We start from the raw sequence: 20,207 nt of genomic DNA, 5'->3' as shown, positions 1-20,207 counted from the left end.
TGATATTGTACAGGCTTTGGCACCCTCTACAGGATGTGAGGAGCACAGCCAAATGTAATCAGTCAGAATGGCGTCACGGCGACGGAGCTCCTCATTCGATTAGAAACGTCGACCAATCATGAAAGAAGTATTTGGTGCTATAAATACTTAAGACACTCTGCTTTGAATAACCCTTAACCCACACACACACGTGTTTTGTTTTTTTGTCCCTTGACATAATCAAGTCTCTAGGTGGCGCTGTGGCCCTGAATGCAGCAGCTGAATAACGACATCATTTGTCGCCGGAGGGTTAAACATGTGCTTGTGGAGTCCGCTGCCCTCTGAGAACAGGCTTCCTGCAGGGAGCTCCTGCTGCTCTTTAGGGTGAATCACATTCAAACCAAGCATGAATCATTCTGTGCCATAACTTTATTACCTTACCGTTTACTGTCCTGACACGGGTGGGGGATGGGCCCATTCACGCAACGCTGCTTAACAAGATGGGACAGTCTCAGCACATCACCGATGTGCTTCGGGTCATCTGGTGTGTTTACGCAAATCAAAGACAAGCACACAGTGTTCCGACTTTCTCCAAAAAAATATTTATTAAACAGTTTTCTTGTTGGCAGCGGCAACCTGTGGACAGAGGAGACAAAAAGAACTCGTGCTTATTATGTTGAACAGAAGAGCAGGTGGTTTTCTGCTTTTCAGAAGTCGTCTCGTCTTGAAATTAAAAGCACAATTACTTGGTATGGGAGGGGAGTCATTTTAATGGTTTCATTAAATGGCTGCAAATAACCAACTATTCAAACTCGTAACTCAAATAAAATTCCCCCATCTCCATAAACCATGGGTTTATTCCTCACCATATTAAGGCCCACTGCAATAATGCCTTTAAGCTGCAAATGCAGCTTAAGGGAGTAAGATGCCATCAACTGCAATCTCATCAAGGCTTGTAAACAGTTCGGAAGAGAAATTTGCAGTTGCTGCCAAAAACAATACGACTTCGATATATAGATGAAATCTGAAAAAGCTCATTCTCTTGAAAAGGCATAAGAACAAAACACAGGAGGGACCAGAGAGGAGGTCGTGGACCTGCACCAACATGATTCCTGTCAGCGTGGAGCAGCAGATAGGCGGGGCGGGGCTGGTCTGCTCATCTGCATACTGCTCATTAGCATGCGTCAACATGGAGAAAACTGCTGCCATATGGCAGAGTTGCCGAGCATGAAATTCCCTCCTCTTGTTTACCCCCTTTACCCTTGGATTATTACAGCGCTGCTGCCTCTCTACTGATTTTTGACAAGGCCCAACTGTGATTTGCTTTAGTGAAAGCAAACAACTCTGCTGGTAGCATGCAATACGAGACACCCGTCGCCAGCGGGCAAAAGTTGGCCAAGGACAAATGCTAAAGAAAGCCTTGAATGTTGAAGTGATGCGGAGGCTGTCAAGCCATCAAATCGAAGCAAGGAGCTATTTCACAACAATACAGCTGAATGTCAAATGAAAAGCTACAACATCATAGAAAAAGATACCGGACGAGATCGCAACAGATAGCAGATGTGTTTGTGGTGTTACTTCAACTTGGTCTAAAACTAGGTCTAGTTATTAGTTCAGGAGTGCGTCAGAAAGATTACTGAAAGTGGACTTCGGTCCTACCTGGCCAGCAATTCTGTCCAGGTCTCTGGTTCCCTGGGGGGTCAGTCTGCGACCACTGAGGAAGAGGAGACAGAATTAGGAGAGAGAAAGGAGGAAGACAAAACATAAACTCATAATTTCATCTGATAGTTATTATAAGGAGGGACTCAGCGATCTAGTGCCTCTGGTTGCCCAAAACTACCCCCCCCCCATGCAAACTAATATATATATAAACAAGAAAAAAGTACAAATCCTAAGAGAACTGTCTCGGGTCATTATGATTCCTTAATAGAGTCAACCTTTGGAAATATTTTGAGCACCTGCTTTTCATGAGTCACGTTACTTCTTTCCTTCCTCCAATAGAAATCATCATATGATTAATGACTCATTGCTAGGATAATCATGAAGCCATGTTTAACAATCTTGCACAGCAGCAATGTTTGTTATTATAAATGTTACTCCGCCAACTGAGATGCCCGAAGAACAGTTCCGCAGCTACTTGACATCACTTTACGACTAATAGTTTAAGGTCATTACGACAGATAGAAGCAGCAGAAGCTAACTGGACAGCCTTTACTGGAATTCTGCCTTTTATTGCTCATGATGCAGCCTGTACTCCCACAGTCCTGTTTCTCTCACCGTGGACTGCTGCTGCTTCAAGTCAGCGTAAGTGATGCAGTTAATCAAGATAAAGATCAACATATGAGAGTAACAGACCAGGACATCTTGTCTGCACGAGACAATTGATTACTTAATCCCGCTGAACAGGTTTCTTCACACAAACCGACGAACATTTCTTCCACCACAATGTAAAATCATGACCGGTTGGCTGAAATCAATAGAGGTACACACCCGTTGCTATCCTTCTCAATCATCTTGAGAAGCTCGAGGGCCTGGAGAACCTTCCGAGCTACGTTCTTGGATCCTACGCTGTAGTGGGCAGGGCACACACCATTCCTCTGGCGACTGCCGTAGATCTTTGTCATCGAGCCGACGCCGGCACGCCCACGGAGGTACAGGTGGCGAACTGTGGACGCTGTGGAAGCACAAGAGATGTGGCTGCAATCATGCAAAATCAGTGCTTTCAGGACTCCATCTGCACGGTAAAGCAGAGATGGTGGCCAGACTTTGAAATCAGAACAGGGAGCCATTAAACCGAGCTGGCGCATAACTTTAATACAACGGATTGAAATTCTTTGAGTCTAAACACTTTCTATTCACAAAGCATTCATGTGGCAGCGGTCGCAGAAGCAACCGTGCAAAATGCCATCTGCTCTTTAGCACAAATAACAACCCACAACATTAACGGATGCTGATGGAACAGACCGGGAGTTTAGTTTCCAGCCCAAAAGCACCTCGATCTGTAGGCGCTGTACAGCAGCCATGTGAAATCTACGATCTCTTCCGTGACATAAAATGCAGCCAAGAAGTCTTTGCTTCAAGCATCGCTGCTGCTCTGGACTGGGACATTACTGGTAATGCAGACACATCACAACCATTTCTAACTGAAAACAGATACTTACCAGCTCTGATGTAGAACCAGTTCTCATCACTGGGGGCCAGCTCCTTGTGCTTGCCAAGCTTCACAAGGTCCACCCAGTCAGGCACCTTCAGCTTTCCTGACCTAGGGACAGGTGTGAAGAGTGACAAGACAACAGGTTTGTGTAATTTAAGCTTAAAACCAAGAAATATTAACAATTTGAATAAAAAACAACAACTTTTAACTTGACGAAATTACAATCATGCAAGTGCATCCACTTCAAGATTAATTTTATGATCAGCAATCACCTTCAGTGAATACTGCATCTATTATACTAGCACTTATAAACGATTTATGAAAGCGGAAAGGATGATGTGCCTTTGAATATGTAGCTTACTTCTTCAGGAATGCGGCCAGGGCACGGACGAACTCCTGCTGATTGACGTCTTTCACCGTGACACCCGGCATCTAGCGGTCGAGATGACAACGTAAACAAGTTCATAGCGTTATATTCACACAAATACAAAACATTGTGCGCCCCACTTACACAGACAACCCTTAACGTTCTGTAAACAATGCTGCGCACTGTATGCCAGGTCAAGTATAGGACTGATTAAAACACGCGAGTAGCACGGTGATCTTTGCGAATGATACCGAAAACAATGACACTTTAAGCAACCCAAGCAGCGACACGCGAATCCATGGCTGCTACATGCGTGGGTTTCTAAGTTACAAGCTTTCTGGGTTTAGCTTTTTTTTAATAAGCGTTCAAATAGCATCTCTGGCTAACATGGTGACTCAGAATAAGCTCCATTCACGACCTTATCTCTTTATAATCTACCAAGCTATCATTGACGGCAGCCTTCTAGCGGCATCACTTCAGCAAGATACTACCTTTACATTTCGGCAAGAAATACACTTGAATTAGCCTAATGTGCGGCTAACATAGCTAGTAGGCCACAACGAGGTAGCATGGGGGCAGCCATTAGTAGCACAAGCGAAAGCCTTATTTATCAAATTAAAGCGTCTTATAACAAGTCGCTAAGCCAAACTAACATAATCAATAGGCCTTCATATTTCACTTGACCGCATTTTCGGCGAAAACAGTGAATAATCTCATCAATTTCATAGCATACAAGCACAGACATAAAACACCGCTTTACCTTGCTTATGCAGAGCAGAGGGAAGAGGGCTGGACGGGGTTTCCGACACACGTTTAAACGGGCAAATCCCGTAACATCACGCGAGATTGGAGCAGGTTTTTTTCCTCATCGATTCTTGTTTCGACCACATTTTAAGTATCTATCTATCTATCACACACAATCTGTGTTTGAAAATTTGTTTGACAATTTGGGGAATTGAGTAAATGTAACCGAGATGAACTTTGTAATTAGAACAAATAATAATAAATAGACCTTGTGTTTCTGTGTGTGATGTACTCATTTGGGCATATTTGTGTACTTTATTTCCATATTTCCTTGGGCAGCAGCAGTTCTTTTGCCCTTTGCTGATTTCAAATGGAAAGGGCAGCCATGATGTAACATTGACGCAGTTGATGTGTTTGCAGACACCAGAGAGAGAGAGGGTGGGGGAGAGAGAGAGATACAGAAGAAGGCAAGTGGATACGCAGATGTTTATGCATCAGGTTTATATGCTTTCAGTTGCGCCGACAGATCGGAGTGTGAGCCGAGAAGCAGAGATAAAGATCCTGGAGTGAAATATAGACAGACAAGTCATAGCGACTCGATTTTTAGTGCTTTGCATAAACGAGTCATCGCGAGGCTCCACGACAGGTAACCGCACTTTTTAGTCCTCATTTACCTCAGCGCGTCAATATCCATGTACTTCTGACTTCTCGACTCTCAGCTTTCTATCCCTGATTGTCCTAAAAGATTTGACCTCACAGTTTGGAATGTTGTTTCAAAGGGCCTAATTGATTAAATGGGATAATTAATTACACCGGCAGAGAGCAGCAACCATTTGGATTGAGAATTCACACAAGGTGGACTAAACCTCATTAATTACTCCAGTAAATCAATTTAGCCAAGGCCCTTGAAGTTTTGAGACAGGAGACAACTGTGTAAAGTATTTATTAAATGTGACAAGGAGGTTATTTCAGACAGGGACGTTTTTTTATTTTATTTTATGGGAAACTGACACACCAAATGCTCTGAAAAAGGTCAAACTAATTTGGCAGTGGCTCAGTAGGTTGGGCCTTGGGTTGAGAACCGGACAGTCACAGACGAAATCTAGTATGGGTTCTACCCTCAGATCACTGCCCAGCTGCCCTTTAGCAAGGCAGGGGCCCCTTGTACTAGGCTCCGGTGTAAATGGAATTTCGTTGTGGTGTTTGTAGTGGAATATTTCGATGACAAATAAAGCTTTCTTCTTCTAATTATGTGGCATGGACAGGTGTTATACCTCTGTGGTAAATCTGCTGCTTCAGTGAACACCCACTTCATGGTATTAGAGGACTTTTGTTGGATGAATCCCTGAAATTAGCTGCCAATCCATTCTGAATGCATTTGCTACAAAATGATTGCACTGCGGGAGTGCGCGCCCGTACGATCGACTCTCAGTGCATAAATATCGAGACCAATTTGTGTTTCTGCGAGGATGAATGTGCAAATGATACGTAGTTGGCTCCAGAGAACAGAGACACTAAACAAAGAGCAGCAAAAAGGCGATCATAGGCACTGTTAAGTGTTAACAGTGTGTTGCCACCCAGCCTGGTGCCTGCTGCTCTATGTTGGCATGATGCTCACATCCTCGGTGGAGAACTGATGTCAAGTTTGGTCTGGCTTGACCTTTTCATTCTCCACGCACGTTTACAGCACTCCAATAACTATCAAAACATGTTCTTTCTTCCTACCAATCTATTCGACCCGCATCACGTTCAAACCTACCACAATCGGCCGCGGTCCTTTCTTGTCGACTGTTTTTTTTTTTTTTGATACTGACCTACAAGCCTTTGCTTTCGCTGAACACTTTATGTGCTTCCGTTTGTCTCGTTGTTGGGACATTTCTTGGACAAAGCAAGTTAACGCTGCGGGTGCAGCTCATACCGACAGAGAGATGTGGCAACAAAAGGCAGGGGTGGCAATTACAGTCAGAATGGACAAGGCTGCATTTGCATCAGCATCAGTACTTCCTTCTTCAGTCTCTGCCCTTTCCATCCTTATCCCTCGTGACTTTCATTGCATTCAAATATTTCCACTATGTTCTTTTTTGTGTGTGTGTGTCTCTCTCAGACATGGAATTGATGTGGCTATACTCTCTGTGCCAGTGCATGGTATCTGTATCTGTATTTGTGGCGAGTGTGAGGTTATGCATGACAGCCGGCGGTGGAGCCACAGAAGCCAACGTCCAGGACAGAAGCCAACGTGGGTTGATGCATCCGAGGAACGTCTCACGGTGTCTGCGCCTGTGTCTGGGCTGGGTGGGAGCTGTGGGAGGCGCCGCCGGGGTCCCTGTAACCGTGCTGCTCAACCTACGAACCTCCCAGTGCCTGTACACCTGCATAACTTTAGTGTGTTGCCCCATGCTGGTCAGGCACTTTACCATGCTATTGATGCTGCTGCTCACGCTGGACGGCCATCTGCAGCGTCACCTGGAGAGCAGGTGAGTTGACAAGAAGGCTGAAGAAGTATAATTAGAATGCAAATATCCGACATGAGCTAATGTGTAAAAATGTGTCTCAGAAAATAGCGTGAGACAAATACATACATACAGTTTATCTTATGTAAACAAGGTCCATCTTACGGTTGCACAATGCTCTGAAATATTGTGTGCAGGTGAGAAATAATAGGTAGGTGGTAAGCGTCACCTGACACAAAACGTGCTGCCTGCAGGAAAGCATGAAAATAATAGAAGCAGCAAACATGTTAAAAAAAACAGGGATGATTTTTGATGAAAACTGGAGATTAAGGGGGGGTTAATACTAATATGCTCTGGAGCGTTCACGTGTTCGATGGATAGCGGCCTAAAACTCCGTCATTTCAATGAAAGAAAGATGAATAATGTCTTTATTTAATGGTCTTCATTCGCTTTGCACCCACTGGAGAAAGGAGGATTTTGTTCACCTCATTCAGAACTATTTTCAAAAGCAACTATTCACTTGAAATTGTCAATAGTTGATGTCAAGGTAAGATTATTTTGTGCAACACGCTTCAGCATTCAAAGTCTTTTAGGTGAAATATGAAAGGCATTGAGACGAAAAAAGAAATACAAAAATGGACGCTACATGAGAAGCATTTTGATTGAGATAAATAAAATACAAAAATTTACATAGAGAATAAAATAAATAAAAGAATGAGTGAATAAAAGCGTAAGAACTGGGTGATTAATTGATTTCATCAAAGGCAGAGGTGAACAGAAATGTCTTCAGCCTTGGTTTCAAAGGTATGTGAAGTGCGGCATCTGAGTAAAAACGGTTACTCGTGTTGCGTTTAGTGTCAGTGAGTTTTCATGCAGTTCTGCAGAAACTTTATGACTTAACTGCTTGTGTTGATTTCTCTCCAAGTCCGTTTACTGCCGTTTCAGTATAGACGGCACTGAAATATGCCCACATCTCTGACTGCCAGGTACTCCTCGCTGATAACCCATCAGCGAGCTCTGTGTGCGGTTCTGCTATGCTGGGTGGCCTCCCTTCTGTCCTCCTTCGCCCAGTTCATTGGATCGGACGTCCTCGATGCCTGGAGAAGAGGCGTGGCAGATTCGGACACAGTTGAGCTGCAAGGCAACTGGACAACCTCTTTACCCCATGCCACTCCTTCCCCACCCCCAAAATACAAGGTGATAGGGCAGTACCTTCCATACGGAGGATTCCTGTCAAAGTTTTACGTGGAAGACATGCGCAACGTCAGCTATGCCGAGAGGCACAAAAGCCACTGGGGGGTGTGCGCCCCCGACACCGTTCTCAGCCCCCACTTCCTGGTCTATGTCCATGGAACAATGGTGTTCATGCTCCCTTTGCTTTGCCTGCTGCTCATTTACCTTCACATGCTATGCATTAAGCCAAGGAAGACTCCTTCTAGTCACCCCCCTAAACCCAAGTCCAACTGGCTACGTTCCCTGACTCTATCTCTCTCTCTTTTGGTTCTGCTGTGCTTGCCGCTCCACATTATCCACGCCCTGTCGCTCTTCACCCCCAGCACCAACGTCCCCGCCTGGGCTCACGCGGCCGCCACGCTCCTCTTCCAGACGTACGGCCTCGTGCCGCAGATCCTTTTCACTCGTCGGAAGAAACGGGCCAGGGAAGAACAGCCATCTTTTCCACTTTCCGTGCAACAACTTCCGCCGGCATTAGCCCCACCCAGGGGGAAATCTGTCCGCAAAGTCCTCTGTGACGCCGTGCAAGCAGCTCCGTGGTCGTCGGCGAAGCACTCCCTGAAAGCCAGAGTGTGTCCGGAAGTCTGAGTGGCTCAGAAACTTTTAGATGACATTTACATCAGAGTAATAAATGTGGCATTATTCATATTTGGCTAATCAGAAACTTTGCGGACAGATGCTATGAATTACCAGCAAAATGAAAAAGGCCGGTTAATCATCGCTAAATGTCAGTCAGAAAATGAAGCCTCCTGATGATGATTAAGAGACGTGCGTTTCCGGGGACTGCTCTTTCTATGGGTCTCATTCTAAGCCAGTTCTAAGTCTTTGCTAAGCCACCCGTAATATAAATGTCTCGGCGACAACATTTAATTACACGTGTGATAATAATAATATCGTGGTCCAGAGACGATGAAGTGTTGTGCTCAAAACATCATTAACCTGGTTATGACAGTCTTCATGGCTGTTTTGATTGCAGCTGTAAATACGGTGTAATGTTGTGTTGCAATAAAAAAAAATGGCTCTCGCTCACTCTAATTGGATTGTTCATCTTGAACCGTGTCTCGTATGAAATCACTGATGGAGAAATCCATCTATAGCTGCGTGAAACACGGCCAATGCAGTCAAACACGCTTCTTTTCTGTTTCTTAACAGCTCTTTTTTAATATTGTTATCCCTTCTCCAGCTTTAGATTACTTCTTTGCTCTTTCCCCTCTCGTTTTCAAGCTCTTACTCTAGATTTAGTGCTTATTTTGCATGTTTCTCCTCACATCATGCATTTTCCCTACTTTCCATTTCCTCTATATGTACAACAACAACAAAAAAACAGAATACACAGTATGTCTTTCATCAGTAAAAAAAAGAAATTAATCCCTCACTGAACATTATTCATAGAGAAATCTGGTCAAGGGGAAAAAAGGATTTCCCCCCAGCTTCCCCATTCAATTGTTCTGTCTGCCTCTCTGCTTCCTGATTATGGTCGGTCTCAACACACCTCAATCAATGCCTCACACACTGTGCTGCCACTATATATACTGCTCGCATCACTATGGCCCCCAATGAAAGAACAGTGAAGGTAAGCTGTGCTCCCCCATCCCTGGGTCATTACAGTTCGCTTTACATACGGAAATAACTGTGTCTAATACACCGTGAAGCCTCCAGAAATGATACTTGTGTTCGGATGGGCTGTATTATCTACTGTAACTCCTAGGAATGAAATATGGCTGCCATAAATGGGTCATAAACTGGGCCGGGGGGGGGGGGGGGGTTCTCTGATGTTACAGGACGTTAATCGGTGAAATATTGGGGAGCAGCACTGAATAATTCATCGATAACCGACCACAGTACGCTGCGTGTCATAAACTCAGGAAGGGATACAATTGACTATTGTCTGGCTTGCCTCAGTCTCATTTCTGCTTATGTCTATTGATTTGATAATCACTCTCTATGATCACAGCGGTCATCTGATTGTCATCAGATCCAGCAGCGGCAGCGTTGTGATCGGATAACGGCCGGTTTCCCGGGGAGCGGCACAGAACGGCATTGGCAATAACCCAACAATAATTACTTTGAATATGCCTGTGCGAGACATGACGCAAAACAGAGGAAAGCTTTCCCGTGAGGAGAAGTGGAAGTAACGAGGTCACACCACCGGAACACGCAGCCAGGCTTTGCGCTCCGTATTCCAGACACACGGCCGGTGAAACGTTCGCTCGAGGGACACGCACGTCTGTTCTTCAGATATTTAAAAGGGACAATATCCTCAGATTTATGACTCATCGACCACCACTGAGAGCAGGAGCTACCTGCGCTACCTTGGCGCCGTCATAAACTAAACATATACATGCTGTCCACTTGTGTGTGTGTGTGTGTTGTTTGTCGACCGGGGTGTAAATTCATGCTAGTAGAGCTTTGCGAGTCCATTACTTTGATTGCCGTTTGACAATCTGTCTTTATGACAGGCGACCATGAAGCCTTGGCATCGATGGAAGAGAAACACATCGATCTGTCACCCGGCGACCTCCGGCGGCTTTCAAATCTCGCCCTGCGCATAGACGGACACGTTGAGTGCTTCTCGACAGAATCGGGTATTGATTGCACGGAAGTTAATGGTGGAGTCATATTTTCCTACGTGCATCTGACTCACCCCTCCTGTCACCCTTTCTTCCCCGCTATCTGTATGTGATTCATTAGCAGCACCGCTGATCCGCGTCTATTGTTTATTCTATTTACTGTGAATGAGCTGCCAGTTAGAAGCAAGCAGCTCCATCGTCTTCCATCTTTATCTGTACCCACCAATAAACACCACCATATGCTCCTTCTTGCTTCTTGCTTTCTTTTTCAAAAACAGCACCTGCTAACAGCACAGCAAACGTATATATATATAAAACAACAGTCTGACCCCAAAAGGCTGTTTTTGGATTATTTTTATTTTATCGTGCTTTGTATCTTTCCCCTATAAAGAAATAGTTAGCTATATATATCAACAATGACACATGGAGTCTAAAATTAACAAGAGTGAAAGACAGGAGAAGAGACGGCTCGGCACATGAGACAAAGAGAGAGAGAGAGAGAGAGAGACTGAGAAAGGGAGAAAAGGTAAGAGTTCAAAAAGACAACAATTGTTTTTTTACAGTAGAACCAAAAACAAACCATGGGAAGTGTACATTTCTTCAACATTTACAATTATAATAACAACAACGGCAATAATAATAATAACATTAACATCATAATTGTTCAAATAATTATAATTTTAATAAAAAAAGAGCTCTGGTTTCTCATAAAGACAGGTTTTTTTTGTATTTTTTTGTATACTTTTTAAAACATTTTCTTTAAAGATCACTGGACAGTACTTTGTTCGGCTTTACGCCTCTATAGGCTAATAATATTCTGTGTTAGTATAGTTGCTTCATAATGCGTTTCAATAATAAAGTGTTTTCTTATTTCTTAAAAGTTTCCTTTAATTTATGTTGCTGTTCATTTTTATACAAACATGAAGTTTGGAGATATGTATATTTGTTCGCTCGCCGCGTTCACTGTACGTATGGATGTGTGTGTGCATGTATCTGCATATGTGTGGGAGCATTCAGAGCAACCCGCCTTCTCCTATCGTTCCCTTTGACTTTCCTATTAAGACTTTTTAACCTTTTCATCCTCTTAATGACATTCTAAAATAATTACGCTTTCCCTTTAAGGCCTTTAGCAAGCCGGATTCATTCCTTCTTTGTTCCGAACAGAGCCCGACGCTAATCCTTTCATTACGAGGAGCCAACAAAGAAGGAGCGACAGAGAGGGGAGAGAAAGAGAGACACTATGAGGGAGGGGGGGGGCAGCTAAACAGAGAGGAAGAGAGGAGCTTGAGCATAAATGAAACGAAAGGGAAGCTCCTTCGCTCCATTTGCAGGGCAGTTTGCTTGTTAAGGAAGTCTGGCTACTTCCCCTGAACTCTGGACTTGGACACCTCGACGATGCAAAGACATCATATGCGAGTTCCACTCGGACGTGAGACGCTCTGGCGATACTAAACATGTGAAATCTTCTCGCACCGAATGCTCAATACGTCTCGGTCAGGTACCTTCCTCCTCATGTACGCTCCCAGTCCTCCCTGCACGCCGCTCGCTCTGCCATTCAAAGACTGAACTTTGTGAGACGAGCGATTTTCTTCAGACAGAGAATTATTGCAATCATCCGCCTCTAATTCCTCTTCCACTTTGCCGGTCGCATGGGCAGAATGCCTGCTTTTCTTTATGCTCCCCAATTCCTCCTCGATCAAAATAATTATGGCATCATTTTTGTTCTCGTCTACATTCACCGTACCCACACCTTCACTCCCACGCCTTTGCTTTCTCCACTTTTCCCCAGTTTCTTCGACTTCTAAGTATATGGCACAGTCGTTAATGGCTGGTGAGTCTATAGGCTCCCTCTTTCTTAGTCTGTCTCAGGGTATTGGTGTGTGTGTGTGTGTGTGTGTGTGTGTGTGTGTGTGTGTGTGATATGGTGTGAAATGAAGTAAATGGTCTGTCTGTATACAGTCGTTTTTAGAAGGCTGCCCATTATGGCACATTGTATTATGTAAGGGTGTGTGTGCGTGTGATTGTGTGTACTGTATATGGGGGTTGGGGGGGGGGGGGGGATTAGGAGTGAGGTCATCAGAAAAGGGCTACAGTAGGTACTCCTTCTTGCCCTGGCTGGCGTCGTTCCCGTTGAGGAAGGCCTCCTGCACTTCACCGTGTTCATCCAACCCACTGGCCTCATGGGTATGGTAGGACCCTGAGTGAGCGAGAGGGAGAGCGAGAGAGAGAGAGAGAGAGAGGCGAAGAGGGAAGGGGAAGGTTAGGTGGCAAAGCGTCATGATCGTTGCGGCGCCATGCAGCATGACCAAACCTATATATATTATTGAGCATCATACCTGTGACTGATTAATCCATTAGTTTACTGATTGTTAGGTCAATACCAAGCAAGAATAGGCTCTCTGGTGCGGTACGAGCCTACGGTCAGAAATGAAACGCAGAGGATGGATGTGCGAAACACAAGGTGCAGCGGGCGGATCAGGGGGCGGAGGAGATAATAGAGAATAGGGAAGGAGGAGAGAGTGGCAGAAAAGGGAGGAGGGAAGGTTAAGTGCGAGAGAACAATGGCACCTTTTGCGCCACTCAGAATACCCATTATGCACATTTTGCCCTGCCAAATGTGTGTGTGATTAATGAGACGGTGCGTTGTAGGTTACGGAGGGCAAACTGTCGGTCTCATCTCGTCGGTTTGACTGTCCCCTCGCTCCAGTGGTGAGCGACACTCCTTTCCGACTTACAGCAGAGGTCGACGGGCAACGCTGACAGTCTCGGCTGAAGACAAAGCCTTAAAGGCCTCGTCTCAACATAGTCTGGCTGTAATGGCCCGGCCGCAGTGCTGATTGGCGCTCAAGCCATACTGAGGGTTGGACTGACAGTTAGCCTAGCCAAAGGGAGCGCTCTGGCTGTTTGCTGCCTGCTAATTCCTAAGATCTCTTCTTGGCAACTGCGGTGCACAGTCGAAGGCTGCCAACACGGAGGCACTTAAAAAAGATGGGGACGTCAGGGAGGCGGCTTTGAATAGATGAGCCTTGATTGACTAAGGAACAGTCATAAAGCATGTGGACCACACCTACATGTCCAAATCCATCCCATTCCTCTCACTATCCTGGCAAAGGACCGCACTTCATAGACAGGATACGGCTGTAAAGGAGCCTGCTATCCTGTTTGCTTTGTACGAACAAGTTTACACCTCCGATTAAAAAGGACTATTTTCAAAGAATCTGATTCTTATCTGGCTAGAATTGATATTTCTCCACAGGATATTATGCCAACAGTGGAGAAATGAGAAAATGTGAAAAAAACACACACTCCGATTGCCAATATGTTACTGTGCGAGTGCGTGTTTGTGAGTGTGTTACCTTTCTGTCGGACGGAGCACCAGATGGTGACAATGAGGACACAGATGACGGTGAAAACCAGCAGAGCCAGAACGCCGCCTATCACTGCATATGGCACCGCGCTGTGAGTCTCCACCACTGCACCAGGGTCTGAAAGAACACGAGCGAAAGGGCGAGGTAAAGAGAGGAAATATGAGGATTAAATAATGGGGAACGAGGACGGGAAGAGGAGAGACAAAAGCAAGAGAGGTGTAGGTTAAATTAGAGGAAAGTGATGGAGAGAGAGCGCATTAGAATCCCAGCATCAGGGAGAGCGAGACAGAAGGACAGAGAAGTCGATTGCTGTTCATGAAACTTCCATTATCACCTTTCATCACCCTTCGCTGCACAGAAACCCAGAATGATGGAGCAAAAAGGTTGAAAAACGAAGGGAGTGGATAAAGAAATACGTATGGTAGTCTCTGAACACCCACTGCAGCCGAGCACCTGTCGAGACAGAACATTCAGAGCAAGGGAAGCTTCAAGTGTGTCCCATCCTGGGACATAAAGACGCTTCACAAAAGCATGAGCCAAGACGGACAGGGGGGAACAAAGTAAGTTACATTCTGTGAGTTTCTGTCGTCGATAATTGCATTATTAATTCTTTGTAATTGTTTGCGTCAACTTCAACTTTACACTGCTTTCAAGTAAAAGAGAAATTGTGAAAGAAAAGCAGGTGAATAATGAAATAAATTTCAGTGTGGGAAAAAACAAATCTAATCTTCAGCTTCTAATATGACTTTTCCTTCTTTTTATTAGTCAGATGAATTTGAAAGATTTGTATTTGTGGGTTAGACTAACTAAGAAATGTTCAGACATCACATGTGAGTGAACTGCTAACTCATACAGATCCAAAAAGAGAAAGGAGAATCAAGGCAAGCTGGAATTGATAGAGGAAGGATGGTAGTGTGTTTCTTCTTATGTACTCGGGCATTAGCATGATAAAAAGTATAGTTGTGCATCTGTGGGCAAAAAAGAATGCGTGATTCCTTCAGAGCGAGGAAGAAACATTTCCCAGGGGATGAAAAAGCAGGAACTCCTTCCTGATCGAATGCCGCCCTGCTATTAATCCACCGCAGCCCAAAGCTCAGGACAGGAAATGGCCAACAGCGCTAAAATGTGCATTGTTGCTCCAGGAGGCCCATCCGATGATAGATTTATCAACTGCAGCTTTTCTTAAGACATTTCTAACACAGGTCCAGCAGGTGGAAACAGACGACGAAGAGGGAAGCTCCCGCTCCAATCAAATCATCGTTCCTTTCACGCAGAAGACAAGAGAGAGGAAGTAGTCAAAGGTGTAGAGAGAGAGAGAGAAGGGATAGGAAGACAGAGTATGTGTTTGTGTGAGAGTCCTTATGAGGTAAATAGATCCTGCACCTAAGTGTGTAGCTACAGTGCTAAGTGATTGTGTAGCTCGACACACACACACACACCAGTGATCTCGCAGCGTTTCTTTTTGCTGCTGTGCAACATTCATGTGGGAGAATATGATTAGACAACCACCTGGATCCCCGATCCTTCTTTCTTTCTCCCACTCTCCATATCTCTCTCGCTGTACAACTGTGTGTGTGTGTGTGTGTGTTTGTACGTGCAGCTAAATCTGCCTGTTTGGCAGCTCCACATCCCTACAGAGGCCAGCATCAGTGAGCTAAAGGATAGATGTGTTGCCAGTTCCTTAAACCTTTAACGCAGATTCATCAACAGCACCCACTAAGCACACCCACCCCAGACGTGCACACACGCACGCACACACACACACACAAAACTGCTGACTGGGCAAAGTGTTTTCACAGAGGAGCATCAAACCACCACTGATAAGAAAGAGGGTGGTTGCGCATAGTACACAGCGAAACGTCTGTAGAGTTGTGTAGATGCCTGGCAGAGGAAACTGCAGCAGACAGTGTGTGTGTGTGTGTGTGTGTGGGCCACCTGAGAGTAATCAAACGAGCAGAGGCACAAACAAACACCAAAGAAGAGCAGCAAAGGACAAGGAAAGAGATGGAGGGTAGCCGAGGGGGTAGGATAAGTGTGTGTGTGTGTGTTACCTTCTGCGTCCGGAGCAAAGCTGAGCGTTAGGAGGGTTGGGGTGGCAGGATGGGAGGTGATTGGTTGGGTGGTAGGAGTGGGAGGGACCGTGGTAGTGAATGACACATTATCTACACACAGACAGACACAACATGGGATAACACACACACACACGTACACAAATGCAATTATCTACAACATGCAGTGACATTTCAAACAAGGCGTCGCAGGGGCTTTTCATTGCAGGGACACACATGCTGTCTTTGTTGAGTCCTAACAGGCCTTCTCGATTGTTCTGCCTCAGCATCTTGCCAGACAGCCATTGGATGCTATGATTAGTTATGAGGAGGAGGAGGAGGCGGAGGAGGAGGAAAGGATGTAGAATGCAAGAAGAGCTGTAGAAAAGACTAATTCCAAACGCACTTCTCATCAGCTGAGGTCGATGCCACTTCGAAAGCGGAGACAAATGCTGCTAATCATTTTCCAAAAATGGACCATGTGTGAGAAATGGAATCGATCCCGAGCCGTGACGAGATATTAGGACAAGGACGAATGACGATCTTCCTCGGCAGGCCTCTAGCCGGCTGAAGAAGACATCTGGCTGGCAGGCTACTGGAATATGCAGCCACACATTCTCTATCACTGACACATTTGCTACGGCACAATGGACGGGGTGACGGAGACATTGTCTGTGACGGATGCAGCCCCTGTGGAACCGTGCCACGCAGGGACCGTCTCGGTCAGTGGCAAACAATAAGCTTGGATCTTGATGCATTCTCCGATTCAACGGCTGAGACACAGCGGAGAGCATGTCGTTAAAGACACACACTCACACACACACACACACACACACACACACACACACACACAGGTCTGACAAGAGCCAGAGGAGGAGATGGAGCAGCTGATCCATGAAGACTGAACAACATGCCGCTTCATCACACAGTCCGTGAAACTGCAACGTATGACATTGTCTATGTACAAACACGCCATTACACACACGATGCACTTTCGTCTCAGGAGTAATTTATTGGTAAGAATTCCTCTTCCATTCTCCCAGCGACCCCAAGATCATCAATCTGTATTCCCTCTCTTCTTACATCAGCACAATGCCCCCCGTTCTGATTTTTTTATTTTATTTTCTTATGCTCAGGTCTGGGACAGTTTTCTCTGCAAAGAAGCATAAGTCACTTCTCATTGTCATGGGAAAAACAAAGAGAGAGAGAGAGAGAGAGAGAGATCCACCTACTGTTATCTAAGTGTGCGTGTCTGTTGCTGCTGTATGAATACATTTGTGTGTTTTACTTGAGCCTGAGGATAAATGAATGAATTTTCCAGATGCTGATGAATTTTGAGAAAGATGCCGTTTTTCTTATCTTCCAATAGAAATCTCTCCTTCCTTATTCCTCGTTGGGCTTCGGCCAAACCCTCCCCTTATTTGCGGAACGCCTCCCTCCTTCGCGTCCCATAATTCAGCAGCAGCATCGCTGGGTTCTATTCTTCAGCGACTACGTTCCCTCACCGCCTCTCCTCAGCTTAATTAAAGAGAATGCCGCACGGTTGTCATCCTTTCTTCACCCCCCGCATCATGCTGTTATTCATCAACGCCGTGTGGCCCCGAACCAGCGATGGATGCGGTGGCACTTGCAATAAAGGAGTTTCTCTTCTTCTCTCTTAAGTGTGCCTACAGACACGGTGCTGCCATTATTTATGAGCCCTGTTATTACTTCATGCAAAGACGTCCTGATTAAAAGGGGCTCCAGCTGCCAGTCAATGCACCCTATATAGGTTGTTGGCCAGAGGCCCACTGGCTATGCACTCATTCTTTACTCTAATTGCTTCTTAGAAAACCAACATGATTTCTTCCCAAGCTAAATCCACTGTCTATAATCTCCATCCGTCGTCCCAAAATATTTTCAACATTTCCGTTCTCATTCTACAATTTTCAAAATTCCCCACTTACATAGTTCTGTGTTTTTCATGCCAATTATCCTGGCAGCTCATTACAAGAGGAAGGAAGATGCAGACAAATCCCTGGTCACCTCATATCCCCCACCATGCATCTGTCTTTTCATCTTTCTACCACTTTCCGTTGCTTTCCTTTAATCTTTCTGCAAAATCAGTCGTCCATCGATCCTTGTCATCTGGCTTCCATGTGCTTTACATATATGCAAACTATGCTTCTCTTCCCATCTGAGCCTCACCCTCTTCACATCTTTCTTTCTCCATCTCCGACACTCTCTCAAAGCAATTCGGTTCTAATGGGTTTTATTGGCTTTGCGATTCATCCGAGTGCTGCAGCTCTCTTCAATTACACAAGGGAGCCCTCTGGGGCTTTCACGGCACGATCTGCGGCGTTCTCCACCCTGACGCATGCATACATTTTGCAAGCACATTTAAAAAAAAAAATGGAATTTGAATTTACTTTCAAATTTTGTAAAAAATAAAAATACTTCAAAAATGAAATGCAGTTACTCACACACGGAGCAACTACACCAGTCTAATAAAGCTCAGCCTCGATGCATCATGTCTTTGCTGCAACCCCCGGCCCTCTGGAGGGTTCCCTCTCCCTCTCGGTTTTCCTTCGCCAGCATTAAGCTCGTCTTCCTCCAGACTGTGACAGCACCTGAGACAAACTGGCAGCCGCTTTGCCTGGGTCTGTATCCGGCGTGCAGATGGCAGATATGTGTCACGGAGGTAAGGTTGACATGAAAGGAGGAGTGGGAGCGAGCACCTACAATAAAACGGTTCCTTTCTTGCTGACTCATCCTGTAAAATATGACATCCTCCAGAACTCCCTACCTGCTTCCCCCCATCCCCTTCTGCAGCCATTAATTCCCTCTGGAAAGCCTGGAAGTCGGGCATAATGACATTCCGCTTATCTGACAGGCCGTGGGCCTGAATGTTAACCTTCATTCGACCTCCATCTACCTCCTCCTCTCCCTTTTCGTACTTCCTCTGACCCTCTCGTCCGTCCTTTCTCCCTTCCCATCATCACTCAATTTTACTCACTTCTAGCTGTGCCATATTCTCAGGCCATTACTTGAGTGAAGAGGCTGAACTTCAACTGAACCAAGAACGAGGGTGGCAAAGAAATGGTGCAAGGTGAAGAACGGTTGAAGCTGTGTGGGAGGAGTGGGGGGGGGGGGTGGACAGTTGAGAACAGCAGGAGGACACGATGAAAGGAAAGCACCAATAGAGGGTATAGAAAGTTAGACGAGAAGGAGAAGTGGACGCCTTGGACTAAATGAACTGAATAAAACAAAACTAAATAAGAGATAAAGAGTATTTTCTGTCACCGTGTGTTCACTGTCGAGAGAGACGTACGGCAAACTCCATATTTATAGCACTGGAAACAATATTAAATAAATGGAGTCTGTTTTGAAATTTATTAAGAAAGAATTAATCAGCAAAATCATTAAGAAATATCAAGTCGCCTTGGCTTGTGTATAGATGGCCAGAACGCTGAGCTCATTGAGAGAAGGTTCCAAACAACCTGCCCGGCAGGTGAGCGCACAAGCAAACCGCCACTGATGTCGAGCTACGGCGAGAGGATTTATGAGGCGGATTGCTGGAAATCTATTGTGCGGAGCAGAGCAAGTGAAGCGCAGATTACGCCGGCCGTGAGGATTTCTTTTATGGATTTTCCATGAGGCAGGAACCCTTGCTTTGAAATTGACCATTTTTACAGACTAAGAGTGGATTTGATACAGATAGCCGCATAAAACTAAAGACCAGGAGCGAGAAGAACGCTGCGAATAAAGAGGATGAAAGATGAATTACAGGACAGAAACAGAAAAGATAAACACATGAAGAAGATAGCAAAAAAAAAAAAATGGTTGAGGGAGGATGCTGAGGAGAAGAGAGGTGGCGACGCACATTATAAAAGCTCGACGGGGAGAGAGGACTTATAGAGGCAAAGAGAGAGAGAGGGAGGGCGTTGGGACGGATGTCACCTTTCATGTTGCCCCTGTTGCCACCCTTGATGTCTGTGGAAAGCTGCCATTATGTGTGCTAGACAAGAGGACCTGAGTGTTGATTGTGAGCGCGAGAAAGACGAGGGGGCACGAACTAAAGCAGCCGGAAAATGTTACATATCTCTACACCCCCACCCCCCCACCTCCCATCCTTCTGCTTCGGTTCTCAGCTCGCATGTTGAGGGGAGCAGCAACAGGAGGCGGGGCAGGAGGAGGGCAGGTGGCGGTAGCTCGAGTGAGCAGAGTGGGCCGCAGAGGTCTCTCATGATTTTCCTTGCGGTCTCGTTAAAATCTCACAAAATAAATGCTTTTTTCGACACACAATCAAACCGAC

The 20,207-nt window shown here is 45.4% G+C and overlaps 3 protein-coding genes across 3 annotated transcripts in view; 1 reads left to right on the top strand and 2 right to left on the bottom strand.

Moving 5' to 3' along the window:
- Positions 1-562: 562 nt before the first annotated feature.
- On the bottom strand, positions 563-4,306 carry rps19 (ribosomal protein S19). Its single transcript, XM_068759347.1, has 6 exons — positions 4,261-4,306; positions 3,495-3,565; positions 3,141-3,241; positions 2,470-2,653; positions 1,639-1,693; positions 563-615 (listed from the first exon to the last, which is right to left on the bottom strand). The coding sequence occupies exons 2-6, from the start codon at positions 3,563-3,565 to the stop codon at positions 586-588; spliced, it is 441 nt and encodes a 146-aa protein (XP_068615448.1). The 5' UTR covers positions 4,261-4,306; the 3' UTR covers positions 563-585.
- A 2,044-nt stretch (positions 4,307-6,350) lies between these two features.
- Positions 6,351-8,515, top strand: LOC137914076 (adenosine receptor A1-like). Its single transcript, XM_068757700.1, has 2 exons — positions 6,351-6,718; positions 7,681-8,515. The coding sequence occupies exons 1-2, from the start codon at positions 6,351-6,353 to the stop codon at positions 8,513-8,515; spliced, it is 1,203 nt and encodes a 400-aa protein (XP_068613801.1).
- A 4,052-nt stretch (positions 8,516-12,567) lies between these two features.
- Positions 12,568-20,207, bottom strand: part of cadm4 (cell adhesion molecule 4) — a 28,192-nt gene continuing 20,552 nt past the window's right edge. Inside the window, exons 7-9 of the mRNA XM_068759294.1 lie at positions 15,917-16,027; positions 13,854-13,982; positions 12,568-12,694 (exon numbers count right to left, since the gene is read on the bottom strand). Coding sequence (XP_068615395.1) covers positions 12,585-12,694; positions 13,854-13,982; positions 15,917-16,027 — 350 coding nt within the window. The 3' untranslated portion in view covers positions 12,568-12,584. The remainder of the gene's footprint in view (positions 12,695-13,853; positions 13,983-15,916; positions 16,028-20,207) is intronic.

Source organism: Brachionichthys hirsutus, chromosome 3 (genome assembly GCF_040956055.1).
Source record: "Brachionichthys hirsutus isolate HB-005 chromosome 3, CSIRO-AGI_Bhir_v1, whole genome shotgun sequence".
In the NCBI taxonomy this organism is placed as follows: Eukaryota; Metazoa; Chordata; class Actinopteri; order Lophiiformes; family Brachionichthyidae; genus Brachionichthys; species Brachionichthys hirsutus.
This window is presented reverse-complemented; position numbering and strand designations above follow the sequence as displayed.

Coding starts and splice junctions, on each gene's coding strand:
- LOC137914076 (XM_068757700.1), top strand. CDS start 6,351: ATGGAATTGATGTGGCTATACTCTCTGTGCCAGTGCATGGTATCTGTA. Junction 6,719..7,680: donor CAGCGTCACCTGGAGAGCAG/GTGAGTTGACAA, acceptor TCTGACTGCCAG/GTACTCCTCGCTGATAACCC.
- rps19 (XM_068759347.1), bottom strand. CDS start 3,565: ATGCCGGGTGTCACGGTGAAAGACGTCAATCAGCAGGAGTTCGTCCGT. Junction 1,694..2,469: donor ATTGAGAAGGATAGCAACGG/GTGTGTACCTCT, acceptor CCTCTTCCTCAG/TGGTCGCAGACTGACCCCCC. Junction 616..1,638: donor TGGACAGAATTGCTGGCCAG/GTAGGACCGAAG, acceptor CTCTGTCCACAG/GTTGCCGCTGCCAACAAGAA.